Source organism: Symphodus melops (assembly GCF_947650265.1).
Source record: "Symphodus melops genome assembly, chromosome: 21".
In the NCBI taxonomy this organism is placed as follows: Eukaryota; Metazoa; Chordata; class Actinopteri; order Labriformes; family Labridae; genus Symphodus; species Symphodus melops.
This window is the reverse complement of record NC_136711.1, coordinates 11,584,171-11,598,438: the sequence shown is the minus strand read 5'-3', so window position 1 is coordinate 11,598,438 and position 14,268 is coordinate 11,584,171. Positions and strand designations below refer to the sequence as shown.

At 38.0% G+C, this 14,268-nt stretch overlaps 3 protein-coding genes across 6 annotated transcripts in view; all 3 read right to left on the bottom strand.

The window, feature by feature from the left end:
* Positions 1–34: 34 nt before the first annotated feature.
* LOC306842251 (hyaluronan-binding protein 2-like) lies at positions 35–5,428 on the bottom strand (the record flags this gene model as incomplete). Its single annotated transcript, XM_079372378.1, has 13 exons — positions 35–312; positions 778–920; positions 1,569–1,706; positions 2,040–2,182; positions 2,283–2,535; positions 2,639–2,730; positions 3,497–3,665; positions 3,954–4,070; positions 4,221–4,340; positions 4,624–4,734; positions 4,832–4,918; positions 5,215–5,227; positions 5,363–5,428. 13 exons carry the CDS (start codon positions 5,426–5,428, stop codon positions 157–159), a joined length of 1,608 nt encoding a protein of 535 aa, XP_079228504.1. The 3' UTR covers positions 35–156.
* Positions 5,429–6,505: 1,077 nt separating this feature from the next.
* LOC306842250 (hyaluronan-binding protein 2-like) lies at positions 6,506–12,206 on the bottom strand (the record flags this gene model as incomplete). The annotated part of the gene is made up of 14 exons (XM_079372377.1): positions 6,506–6,945; positions 7,024–7,169; positions 7,885–7,938; positions 8,160–8,297; positions 8,418–8,560; positions 9,109–9,370; positions 9,456–9,547; positions 10,014–10,185; positions 10,296–10,412; positions 10,516–10,632; positions 11,488–11,598; positions 11,788–11,886; positions 11,979–12,006; positions 12,126–12,206. The coding sequence occupies 14 exons, from the start codon at positions 12,204–12,206 to the stop codon at positions 6,787–6,789; spliced, it is 1,719 nt and encodes a 572-aa protein (XP_079228503.1). The 3' UTR covers positions 6,506–6,786.
* Positions 12,207–13,140: 934 nt separating this feature from the next.
* Positions 13,141–14,268, bottom strand: part of dnmbp (dynamin binding protein) — a 41,426-nt gene continuing 40,298 nt past the window's right edge. For all 4 annotated transcript variants that reach the window (XM_079334540.1, XM_079334541.1, XM_079334542.1 and 1 more), the window contains one exon: positions 13,141–14,268. In XM_079334540.1, the coding sequence (XP_079190666.1) occupies positions 14,083–14,268 (186 nt within the window). In that variant the 3' untranslated portion in view covers positions 13,141–14,082.

The following is a 14,268-nucleotide window of genomic DNA, read 5'->3' as shown; positions in this document are numbered from 1 at the left end:
TTGTATCAGGTCCCATTTTAACTCAAAGCTGGGCTGGAGTAAATGCTTGGTTTTATTGCTGACATAATAAACATGTTTTTTCCAAGTCAAATTAAACACTAAGTTTTTTGTTTTGTTTTTAATTTGATTTTATTTCAATAGATAATACTTGACTGTTTACTTCATCTTGCTTTTGATCCAGTTGTTAAAGGTGTGGACGTTGGCGTAGACCCCAGGTTTGTTCTTTTTACCACAGTCGTCGCCCCAGCTCACCACACCGCTGATGTAGTGTGTACCATTCTGCTCACATACCAAAGGTCCACCTGAGTCACCCTGTCGAATAAACAAAATAAAGTAAAGTTAATATATAAACTTTTTTTGTAAAGGGCCCACTGAGGAAATGATCAAAGCTGCAGTATGAAACATTACTTCATTCAATTTTTAATTAACATTGCAAATTTTGATCATTGTATATCACTTAGAAGATTAAATGAATTAATAGTTGCTTTAAATAGATTTTTGTTTGATATGTATTTGTCAGTACACCTCTTTGTTTTCAGTTACCAAAAACATCCAGGCTGAATCAAAACAACCAATCAGTGTTGGTTTGCCCATGTCTAGCCAATCAAAGCGAGTCTTGGAGGAGAACCGGTTGCAGTAACAACAGATGGCTGCAGTCCATTTGAGTATTCCAATGGAGTCTCAAAATGCTAAACAATCCAATAAAGGTATCTAAAACACTTACAGACTGTTTCCTTCTTATGAATCAGTATTCCTCACATTCATAAACAAACACACCTGACAGGAGTCGATGCCGCCCCGCAGAGTCCCGGCACAGATCATGCTGTTGTCCAGTACATTTCCATAAACCTCAGGAAGTGTGCATTTTCTATCAGAGATCATGAACACACGAGCGTTCAACAGATGAGGGCTGTATCGCTCTGAAAAGCGGAGGAGAAAGGGAATTAGAATTAGGTAGATAGGTTTTTTAATTGAACACAAAATATCAGCGTATAGAGTGCACAAAGGATAATGTTAGAATTTATTTTAGTTGACTTCCATACAGTCCATAGCTAGCTTGTGGTAGTAACACCTTGTGGTAGTGTATTTTGTAACATCTTGAATCAGTCCAAACAATAAAAGCATTCAAACTAAATAAATAATCAGTATCTAGATGATTTTACTTAATCTAGTTTCTGATAGCTTTGCTAAAGTATTTTGCCAAAAAAAAAGCTCTAGTTGGCTCAGTTAGCCAGGCAGCTAGTTGTAATTCAGAAAATCTGTAAAAGTCTGTAAAATTGCATCAAATAGGACCATTTTGTAGTTCAAGCTGAGACGTTGGAAAAATTTAATTCAAATTGTTCCAGGGAAATATGATACGAATAGAATGGAAAACTATCATTGTTTGGTTTGGGCTGTTAGCTGTGTTTGGGAGAAATGAAGCTACCAGAGATTGATTTATTGCTACTGTATGCTATCAGCTTCATACTTATTCAGTAACTCTCTCCTCCAACTTTGTGGACATACATACCAAATTAAAGTCGTCCAAAAAAATCTGTTCAATAAAGACATAATGAATTGTTCATTACGGTTTTCTGTGGCTCCCCATCCTGAGATCACACACTCCTTTCCGGCAGGGAAGGCCTGGTCTGGCAGACATACTGCCCTCACATAGCGTGTTTCTTTGGCACAGTAAGGGCCTTCTGTTGTTTGTAGTTTGATCAGAGCTACACAAAAAATATAAAACATACAATGAATTACAGTATTACAATTCGGTATTTGATATGGTAGATAAAAAAATAAATATTAATTATTATTTTGTTGTTGCAGTTATGTTTGAATAACTCAAAGGTCTGAATGTGACTCATATAAGTTAAGCAATCTGTATGAATAGGCCCATTTGACGTCTAAAGAGGCCTGAAAAGACATGAAACATTAACAAATCTTATGTTGCAGTCATGGTATTATACTTTCTATAGGTCTGTATACTTTGTACTTTTCTATCTATGATCTGTCTATGTCAAAACATGATTTGTATTCAAGTGCATTTGTGGACAAACCAATGTCGTTGTAAAGAGCATATGGAGTCTCCCTGTAGTTCTCATGAACAATGGTTTGTATCACTGGGATCGTCTGGTCCGTCACTTCCGTTTTTTCTAAGTTCACACCTCCCAACTCCACTCTGTATTCATTTGCATTGGAACTGAAATGAAAAAAAAAATCAATAAAGATAAAGCAGAAAGATGGCTAAGACAATGGCATACAATGAAAATACAAAAATATATGATACACATGACACATACATGCAGTGTGCAGCAGTGAGTACCCAGCAGGATGAGAGCAGGATCCCACCACACACATGACTGAAGCCAAACGAGGAGCCTCTTGGTTTGGCCTGCAAAGAAACCTGCCAGGGGTGAGCACCAGGGAAAGACTTGGTGCCCCCAAAAATCCTGCCAGTGCGAACAGGCTGGGTACCTAAGTTTACTTTGCCACACTGGGAGAACGGGTTGGAGTCTGGTACTGTTGGGACTGGAGTTAGAGGAGGGGGTGCAGCTGAGGGACAGTAGAAAAAAAAAAGTGGGCACGATGGGAGCATAAGAGGAATTATTGTTGAATCAATGTGTGTGTTTGTGTTTGTGTACAAATTTGCGATTACCTTCAGAGCACTTCCTGATTTTGCAGTGATCCCATTCCAGTAATCCCTGCTTTTTAACATAGCACCAAGGTTTTTCATCACCATCTGGATTCCTAAAATGTAAATTTATAACAAAACATCCGGCTTACAAAAGATAAACAAATTATATATCGGGAAGATTCTTTCAACTAACTGGTCTATTTCATAGTAGGGTGTGTAGATATCAGGTAATCAGAAACAATTTAGATGCTACAACAACAAATACAATTCAATATAATAACACTATAAACAACACAAATTACCAACAAAATACAGATGTGACACCTCAGGTATAATTTAGGTAATAATTGTAAAATTAATTTCCATGTGTGGGCCTTAAAAGTACTGAAAAGGGTGCATGTAAGATTAACTTTTTTTTTTTTTTTATTATTTAATTTGGGGCTTTTTAATATTTGTTCTAATAGGACAGTGGACAAAGTAGGAAATGAGAAAGAGAGACTGGGGAATGAAATGTGGGAAATGAGGTAAGAATCAAAACAGGGCTGTCAGTTTTAGGGAAACAAGTTTTAAAAGACTTTTATAATTGGTTAATGGTTTGGGCTGACCCCAGAGCATTTCTATAACATACAAAGTGAACAGTTTTACAGATATGGAATAAAACATGAATAAATTATCTTAACATACAGGTGTAGAAAATAGTAAAATAGTTGAAGTGTCCCCCCAGTACATAGATTTCCCCTCACCAACTTTTGGAGCAATGAAAAGACAGACTGACTACAAACCATGTAACTTCTTACTTAAACCTGTATTGTATTACATTATGTGTAAACTTCTACAAATGTAATTGATAAAGACAATATAATTAGAACTTGAATCTACCTGCAGTCATTGTTATATTCTAATCCAGAGTTAGGATACATGGCGAAAGGATTCTCCCCTCGTGACACAATGAACCATGAGTGCCAGTCCAGACACTCCAAGCCGTTCTCTGTCACGCTGACAGCACCCCTGTATGACTCCCCGTTCCCCACATAACAATCGTTGATTGCTGTAAGAGAAAACTTCAAGTGAGCTCTAAAATGTAAGTGTCAAATATTTAAAACTTTAAAGCACAAAGTTTTGCCTTTAGTTGAACAAAAAGGTTATTACTCAAAGTGTTAGTCAAGATACTGAATGCTGTGGTCATATTTTCGAGGTTTGCTAAAAGATCAATATTTGCTGAGCGTTTTTGTGTTTGTTTTTTTTGTTATTGAACTTTGGAGTCACATGTGTGTAAAGAGTATAACTCCAACTCGAGCCGCAAGAATAGACTTTATTGTGATAGCTGACTCCTTACCAGTTTGGCAGAACCTCCCAGTATACCCATCAGGACAAAAACAACGTAAGCGTTTGTCCCCTGTCGTACAGGAGCCTCCATTCTTACAGGGATTTGGTTGACAAGGTGATGTTGACACTGAGTCAGATAAGAAAGAATCCATTTACGATTACAGCACATCATTGCAGCGCCGTAGCAAAGCATTTAAGTGCCCAAAAGGAATCATTTCTTCAATTTCTTGAACAAATCATTTGAAATCTTGTAAAAAGTTAGGGTTGGGATACTTACATGATTTGCAGTCGGGGCCGGAGAATGGAGGTGTGCACTTGCATTCATAAAAAGGTGGTTTCTTTAAGTTGACGACACAGTCACCACGGCCACATCTGACGTTCTCACAAATATTTTTCACTAAATATTAAGAATCAATTTTAAATAAAGTAACAGTAGATCAGTCACAGTCATTTTAATGAGGTAACTAAAACATTGTCTATATATTTTAAGATATTATATTTACATGAAGTTTTATGTATTGCCTGTGTTTTTTTTGAGTATACTGTATGTGACTCTGCCTGTAACCAATTATAGCTTTGGGTTCAAATCAAGTCACTTCAACCTGGTGTAAAAATGAGACATCATAATGAACCAACTGCAGTTTCACAAAATCAATATATTATGAATTTGGGAATCTTACCTTTCTGACACCTCTTGCCTGCGTAGGGCTCAGAACATATGCAAGTAAATTCTGTGTCAGATTTCACTTGACAAGAGCCACCATTAAAGCAAGGGCTTGGATCACAAACATCTGAAAATGGAGGGACAGAGGATCACATAAGACAGTTTATTAAAGGTGAAATTTGCATAAAATGTGCAATAATGGAATTTTTTTCCGGGTCACTCACTGGACTCGTCTACAAGGTCAAACAACCAGTCGCTCAGATCAAATATAAGGTTGGGAGCGTCGGTGATCTCTGATCCATAATCTACGTCTATGGAGAACACAAAAATACAATTTTCATACTGCAGTTTCTTGATAAAAAAGCAGAGAATACAGACTTAATCTTAATAATTCAACTAAGAATAAGAATATGAAACAGAGCGAGCAGTGTTCGTCGAAAAGAAGAGCAAAGAACAACATCACAATTAACACAAATGTGATGAGAATGAAAGTTTGACTGATAAGCTGTTAAAGCAATTAATTTGATTCAGTAAGTCACTTATAAATTGGTCTGATGTAAAGATGGAACATTTCACAACAAAGATTAATTAAAGAAATGAGACTTACACAAGTCATCCACCTGCAATGACAAAAAAAGAGAAAAAAATCAGAGAAAAGATCAACAAGCTTTTCTCTTTCTTGTGCTTAATTTTTTTCCACACATTAACAAACATGCTCATTGCTGATATTTAAACAAAGGTATCGATAAACTTACAGCTGCTTCAATGTGGTGGACACTGAGCAAAAACAAGCTGATGAGAAAGGCCCCTGCAGGCAACATAGTGCTGTGTGTAACTGCCAGCACTGTAGAAGAGTGAAGATCCAGTGAAGGATTGAATACACAGAACTACCTCAGTATCCCTGAGCTGTCAATCTTTAGCCAGCTGCATCGATTATGTGGGAGTTTGTGTGTTGCGACATTTATTTTCTACCTTGTGTGGTCTCATTTATTAATCCCTTGTCTTATTTATATTATACTTCAAACTTTGTCAGTAAACACATGCTACTGTTCTTATATCAGCTGTATTCTTTTCTGCTTTGTCATTTAAACATCAGACCAAGAAGAACAAAACAGACCAATAGTACAAATAGAACTGAAAGTCAGACGCTACTTTGGGAAATCAATATTTAAATGGACTTTCACCAATAATTGACTACTGTCAGTGCTTGTGCTTATCTACAGATGTTACGTTTTTTTGTACAAAAAAACTAACGTTAAAATCATTCAACATGAAAAACAACTGCTGTCCCACAACAATATTGAGAGATAGGTTTACAGTAGTGAATACCTGGTCTTATTTACTGCGAAGAGGCAGTGTGGTGTCTGTGTTTGGCCTTAAAGGGAAACAAAAGAGCTGGTCAAATATGTTACTCTTCGTTATATTACTTACAAAGACTCAACATGAATCCATCTTGAACAAACGAAAGAGGAGACTGAGCTCTAAACAATACCAGTCTGGGCACTTGCAGCTCTGTTTGACACTTCCTGGTTGAGAAACAGTCTGTGCAAGCAGGCTGGAGCAACAGGTGACTAACAACATATTTGATGTGTAATAATGAATAAAATGTGTTAATGTAAAAAGGTGTTTTGTTTTTGTTTAAAAATACAATGCTTGAAGTCATTTGTCATTTTGAAGATTCATCAGAAGTTATTCACACAAAGTGCTTGTTGCTAGTCATGCTAAGCTAACATTAACACACGCCTCTAAAATTGTCAAAAACTGGGTTAGGGTTAGGTGTGTGTACGTTGGAAAATTTACTTTAAGACATGTTTTCCCACACTAAAACAAACACCAGTCACTGTTCTAAAAAACTAGCACAAGAGACGACACACCGGAGACAGTCCAGCACAAGGGGCCACATGTTTGGAACTGCATTTATTTATTTTTTGCACTTTGTTGTTGGCTTCATGTTATTACACTGGAGGTAGCTGGCTGGCTTTCGTTTAGATTCAAACTGGTACGTGTCCTGTAAAGTTTGGGAACTTCTTTTTCGAAGGAATCATTCCGAAAGATTAATCAGTTAGTTAGTCAGTTTTTTTCAATCATCTTTATTAACATTTGTTGCAAGAATGCTAACATTGGAACATTGGAACAGGAGAGTGGTATAACACCTGGGTAAGGTATCCAATCCTCATGTTTATCGGAGTAAATGATAGGCGATCCAGTCAACAAATCTGATCACATTGGCATAGACACCAGGTTTGTACTTCTTGCCACAGCCGTCACCCCAGCTGACCACACCCACTACATAGTGTGTCCCATTACGCTCACACACAAGGGGGCCGCCAGAGTCACCCTGCAGAGGTAAACAGAGGTCACATCAGGATCTCACATTTACTTTCATAAATATTGGTGTGAAGGAAAAATGGCAGACCTGGCAGGAGTCGACGCCGCCTTTCATGTTTCCTGCACAGAACATGCTGTCATCCAGAGAGTTTCCGTAAACGTGCGGGGCTTTACATTTGTCCTGGGAGATCAGGAGGACACGAGCATCCAGCAGCTGGTTGGTACCGTACTTCTCTGAGACAGCAACATCATACAAACATCAATGTTGTGATGTTACAGATGTTCAAATGAATTTAATGACAACATTAGTTTAGTCCCAGTGTGTTTCTCTTTGTGAGTTTTTTCCCTGCACACTTTAATCCGCATTTTTATCTAAGGAAGCCCTACGAGGGATGTAAAAATATCAATTCTGGTTATTCATTTTCCAACTCTAACATATATTGTCTTCTGTTTTTTTTTTTTTTTGTAGATATGACCCATTTTTAAAAAGGTGCTGAACACATATTTCCCAAGATCATTTTGTGTTTCTATTTGTAGTACACATATTGGCCACTAGAGGGTGACTTCATAGCATTTGTTGGTTCTTCAGTCCCAAGGAGTGACAGCGATTTCAAGCAGATTTAGGAATTGTCTCCACAGTTCTATTTTATAATTGCCTCACAGGGCATCCATACATATATGTTTGACAAGTGTTTGCTGCGGCTTGTAAACGTTGCTGTGATATGATACATTTTATAACTTCCATAAAAAAACACATTCACAGCCTGGTAATAATTGTAAATATAAATATGACATGATTCCTGTAATATTGAAATGCTCAGTGGTGCAGACTACATGCTGCATACACTGAAGGTTTTCTGTGATTTTTGTGGCCCAGTGCATGTGCCATTATAAAGTCATAAAAAAATCAGTTCCATGCTGCACAGCTGAAAAGCAGAAAATACTTTACCCTGTTTTCCGATGTATATGCGAGCTAGAGGTGAATTGGATGAATATCCATGAGCTGCCAAAGTGTAAAACATTTTACTTTTTATTTATCTTATCCTCTAAATGAGCTGCTTTTCACATGTTATGCTATTAAAATATTTATATAGTTCAGTTAAATTATTTTCAGTAATTACAGTTACTTTTTAGTTAATACAGTTTTGTTCCGCCATTGCTGATGCCACATTGTTACAACAGTTTGTTTTACAGCATCTAAATACAAAAATGAATTATGCTTACGCGTTTCAGTTGCGCCCCACCCTGAGATCACACACTCCGTCCCGCTGTCAAAGTTCATTTGGGGGAGGCAGGCTGTTTTGACAAAGCGTGTTTCTTTGGCACAGTACGGTTTATCTGTAACTTTCAGCTGAAGCAGGGCTGCTCAGGAGATGCACAAAACAAAGAATAGACGAGATGATGTATCAGCGCAGTTTTTTTTAAACAAGATTTTAAATTTGAGGCTTATGATTGATGACATCTGTTTTTCTTTTAACTTACCAACGTCATTATGAAGAGCAAAGGCCGTCTCCTTGTAATCCTCTTTTATGATGGCTCTCTCCACAGGAATGACCTGATCGAACGCTTCATCCTTCTCTATGTCCACTCCTCCAAGCACCACCTGCATTTCCACTCCACTTTTACTGTAATGCATTAAGATCATCGTCATCACCATCATTTATTAATTTTACAACTTTGAAAACAGAGGAGAAGAACTCTCTTTTAAAATGGTCCTGATTAGTACTGACAACAATAGAGCAGATACAGTTAAAGTCACTAAACAAGGTAGAACAAGGAAAGTCAAGACATTAAAAGGTAAGAGATGACAGAGTGATGTGTTGCAAATTAGCATCCACTATATGGCCCTAGCATAGGATTGCTGTTTTCAGCCTGTTTTTGTATACTGTAACTGTCCATATCAAATAAATCATAAATAAATAAGTATATACATTTATAGATGATTTTTTGGCACTTTGCCTTTATTATAGAAGGAGGAAAGTGGACCGAGTCAGAGATCAGGGAGAGAGAGTGGGGAGAGACATGCGGGAAGGGAGCCACAGGTCGGATGCGAGCCCCGGCCTCGATACTTGATGGGGACGCAGGCGCTGCTTCACCAGCGCCCCCTAGTATACATTTAAAACTAGACAGAATCATCCAACAGTGAAGAAGCTACACATGTCTCTGAGCTTACATGCAGTGTGCAGCAGTAAGCACCCAGCAGGACTCTAACAGGATGCCTCCACAGATGTGTCCGAAGGGCCCAGAGGAGCCTCGGGGTCTGGTCTGCAGGGACACCTGCCAGGGATGAGCTCCAGGAAGAGACTTCTTTCCTCCAAATATTCTGGAAGAACGGCCTGGCTGTGGCCTCCCACACTGTGAGAACTGGACAGCAGGGACCTCTGGCTTGGCTGGAGATGGATCTGTTTCATGGATGGTCGGTATGACGGGTGGTGCTAGGATAGAGAGAAAAAAAATCCATATGAAGAATAAAAGTTATGGTGCAAAAAATTGCAACCTTCATCTCTGTAAGTGTTTTACCTGCAGAACATTTCCTAACTTTACAGTAGTTCCACCTCAGTTTGTTGTTCTTTTTAATGAAGCACCAGGGCTGATCGTCTCCATCAGGGTTCCTTTAATAGACAAAGATTTTAAAAACAAGTATAAATAAACCATATAACTGCATTTATGCAAATCTCTGTTTGCACCCCATGACACAAAGGAATATATTTTTTTAGAACCTCACAGAAAGGACATACACTCACTTGTGCCGACCAAAATCGTATTTTGACAGCCTGAAAGCAGACTAAAATCCCCAGCCCCCAGTGTAGACTCAGTGTGTTAAACAATAAAGAAAGAGCTAAGAGACCAAAATAATTTCTTACGTCAATGTCTGCTTAAAAATGGCATCAATTTAATTATTGATGTTCATGTGGCTTCTGGGACACATTTTACCTCTTGGATTTAACTTGAGAGAAAACTTTTTTAACAACATAGAAAAAAATCAGTCTGTCACACACAGTACAGAGCCTACCGCATATACTCTGTTGCCAAATATGCACACAATGTCCACAGCATGCAATATTTACATAAGATCACCTGCAGAAATTGTGTGGACCGATTCCATCGAAGCCTGCGTAATCCCTGAAAGGATCTCCTCCATGCTGCAGGATGAAATAAGAATTCCAGTCCAAACACTCTTCTCCTTCCACCGTCACGCTCACCATACCGCGGTAAAGCTCTCCGTCCTCCTGGTAACAGTCATTTGGTCCTTGGAGAAAAAGTATTTAAACTTGAGACAGGTAATTCCAGGCTACTTGTTGCATAAAAGATGGTTTTAAAGTGTTTTTGTTGTTATGGCAGTTAGAGAATTGCATTTACCAACTTCACAGAAGTTTCCGTTGTATCCATTAGGACAGGAACACTGGAAGGACGAACGTTTGGGACCTTTCATGCAGGAGCCGCCGTTCTGACAGGGATTAGGTCTACAAGGAGAAGCTTTAAATGCAGGCAACACGATCAGTGTTACATTTGGAGGGGGATTTAGGAGTGACAAAAAAACATAAATAATATTTGGCTTTATATTCCCTATAAAACAGACCTTTCCTGCAGTTTGGTGGTTTGTACGGAGGCTTGCACTTGCATTCGTAGAACGGAGCAGTAGACTTAACAACACAGCTCCCATGGCCACAGTTCACATTCTTGCAAACATCTTTCACTAAAAAAATAATAAAACGTATTACAAACAACATTAAGTTGATTTCAACCTCCACTTACTTGCCTTTTTATTGTTTATCAGTTACCAACTTTGTGCATTTTTATTTCTGGCCCAGGCGCCAAAGTCCTATTTCTTTTCTTTCTTTTCTTTTTTTATTTTTCTTTTTTTTTTTTTGCAATTTTTTAAAAGTAAAGACTGTGCTGTGATGAGCTCAATGTGTTTCTACTTTATTTTTATTTTTTTTTTAAATATATTAGGTTGGCCTTATAATTAATAAACACTCACATGTTTATATGATAATGTAATTTCTGATTTGCCTCAATATTTATTTTGTTATTACCTTTCATTTGAAGACTCGGACAAACAAATGTTAGAAACACTTGCAGACACATACACTACCTATACAGACTGATGCTTTGTGCCCTATTCTAGATGATTAGCAAATGTGGATTCAGTCTGTCATAAGTATATTGTGCTCCTCATTCTACAGATTTACATAAACAGATGAAGTGAATGGAAAAGGGGAAAATTACACAAACATTGACAAAGCAAAGCAGTGTGCTGTATGCGTGTTTTATTTTGCTGAATATGCAGTTATAATCTCAAACCTTCAATTGATAGGACAGGAAATTTTCATTTAAAAAATGGGGTCAAAATGCTTATTGTTTGAAAACTGTTTTAATCATGACATGTGCTGCTGCCCTCTTGGCCAGGTCCCCCTTGTGAAAGAGATCTTGATCTCAATGGGTTAATTACCAGGTTAAATAAAGGTTAAATAAATGCCTTCACATTGAATTTGAAAACTGTTTACCCAGTGTCTCTCTTCCCCTACTGTAGATAAATGAGCACTCTTACCAGTCTGACACTTCTTTCCTGTGTAAGGCTCTGGGCACAAACATGTGAAACTTCCATCGAGATAAGTGTCACAGCTGCCTCCGTTCAAACACGGGTTTGGATCACACTGATCTGAAAGACGACAGAATCAGCGGGTTCAAACAAAAACCTGACTTGCTCCTGACCTCAGAAAATCAGTCAGGAGCAGAGTGCAATTGATTGATTGCTTCAGTTATTGAATATATGTTAAGACAGAAGAGTGCATACAAATAATCAGAGCGCAACTTTGCTATTTGAAGAGGGGAAAAGAAGGTTATTTACCTGTAAAATCCAAGAGTTCATACAACCAGTCGTCTAAACCAGGAATTTCTGAAGCCTCTTGAGGGATTTCAGTGGGTAAATCATAATAATACTCATATTCTGCAAGGAAAGAAGAAACATTCATACAGTCAAATCATAAAGATTGGATACATTTTTGGAACTAAAAATCAGGTTGACATAACATGTTTTACCACCAGTGTCATCTGTTTCATCGATCACCTGTAATCACACCAAAATAAACAAGATGTACTCGACAGCTCTGTGTTCTTTGCTAAATGTCAAAAATGCTTCAATCCTTTATTGCACACAAATTTCTATTATTTCTTTTGCATACTTACAAAAAACTCCTGTCCAAATGCAGCGAGTGCACATAGTTGGAAGAGAACGAGTGAGCAGTGGAGTTTTTTCACCCCGGCCATGTTGGAAAAATGCAGGGTAACTTTATTGTTTGCTTCTGCTCATACGGTCCTAAATAATCCTCTTAAACATGGAGAGCCCAAACACTCCACCTACCTGTTAATCATTGGTACCCTGCATTGATTAGAAAGGAGTTACATAGGATTCAATGTTTTTCATTTTTGGCCCTTTGGCCTTTACTTTTGCTGAGTTCATCACAAGTAGATGCAGTTAGTGATACACTCTTGTTAAACATGAAAATGATGCTTAAAGATACGAAGACACAGATCTTAGACTATAGTGGGCAATCTTGTCATTGTTGGTGCGTTTTAAAAAACTGGACGGAGTAAGTTATCCGGGATATCCTATGATGAAAAAAAAATACTCTACATTGCAGTTAACTTATTATTCAGGGAACATTTTCCAAAGGTGTTTATGATCTCAATCCCTTGTTTTCAGTCTTCTTAAACACAGCATGGTGTTGGTATTTTAAATTATGCTCCCAATTAGAGGCATGGCTACCTTGTGATTGGTCGGATGTGTGAAATGTCTTTTAAAATGTTTCAAAGTATTTTTTGTGAATACAAATATTTGAATGTAAGTTTGTTGAATTTTGGCAGCCTCTTGCTAGGTGGGTTAGCATTACCAGGATACACTGGATGAGCTTTGCTTTGCCATGACTTTGCTCCTCTCTTGCCCCACCCTCTCACCCATATGCTCATTTCTGGCTTTCAAAAATAAAGCAAAATGATGCCAAAAAATGCCAAACATCGTTGTTAATATATCCATTTTCCTCTGTGGTACATTCAATCTTTGTAGTTTTTTGGTTTTATAAAACCAGACAAGAAAAAGCAACACCATGACAATGTATACACATACATACATACGTATGTATATATATATATATATATATACATATATATATATAGTCTTATATAAAAGACCAAAACATTCAAGTAATTTTCATTTTTCAGCTGAGCTGTTTTTTTATTCAAACAGTGATCACTTTACAGTGGGAGCAATAGCATATTCTCAATATTAACACTATATATAATGTACACAGGGAGTATGAGGAGGAATCAGAGTTAAGTCCAGACCACAAGCTCTCTCTCTCTCTCTCCCCGTTCTCCCAGTTCGTTGACCTCCTCACAGGTTGAATGGACCATCACCCGTTTGCACTGTCGACCTGCTTACAAAAGGGAGTGCTTGTAAACTATAAATCATATGCCATTCAACTTTGTACTTGGTTTGAAATTCAGAGAGCCCATTTTAGGTTCATATAACACTCCAACTCCTGCTTGATAGCTCCACAGACACTACAAAACTCAAAACCAGTGGATAATCATCATAAGTGCCTCAAACCTTGATTGTAAAAGAGTACGCTGCTTTAATCTTCATGCATCACACGCTGGTGGAAGAATGAACCACATGCAGATGTAAACAGTGTTTAGGTCAGTCCGTCTGCATAATAACATGATTTTTTTTTCTCGTTTTTAATTAGAAAGAACCAGCCTGCTCCCAAAATATTCACATTTCCATTGCAATCTCCCAAGGACTGTTCTCTTAAACATACAATTCATTGTCTTCAGCCTCAGAAATGGGGCAACTATCTGGTGCAATTCACAGGTTTTTCTCAGGAAACAAGAAAGCATAGGCTTCAGTTTCCAGCAAGTAAAAAAAAATAATACAAAAAGTCTATAAATAAAAAGGCATGTAATGCTAACTTGTAGGAAAAGTGCCAGCAGCAATAGTCAGTCCTCCGTATTAAACATAATGATGACAGATCAAAAATAAGTCACAGCGTGTCCTGATGCTTGTTTGTGGTTTTGTTCTAACTGCTCGCAGAGGGAGTCTCCTAAAGTTCAAAGTACAGTCTCGGGTCCACTTTAAAGGACATCTTCATGTATATTCAGACTTTCGGATGTAGTTTGATGGCACGTAGCCTCGCCGGCCGCCTGCCTCCCCGAGCCACCAGTCACTGTTGCCGTTCATGTCCTGGAACTCCAGTATCCGCAGCTGCTGGTTGGCTGAGATGCTCAGTTCGTTGGCACAGCGTGCATCGAAGGAGTAAAGAGCGTAGTAAAT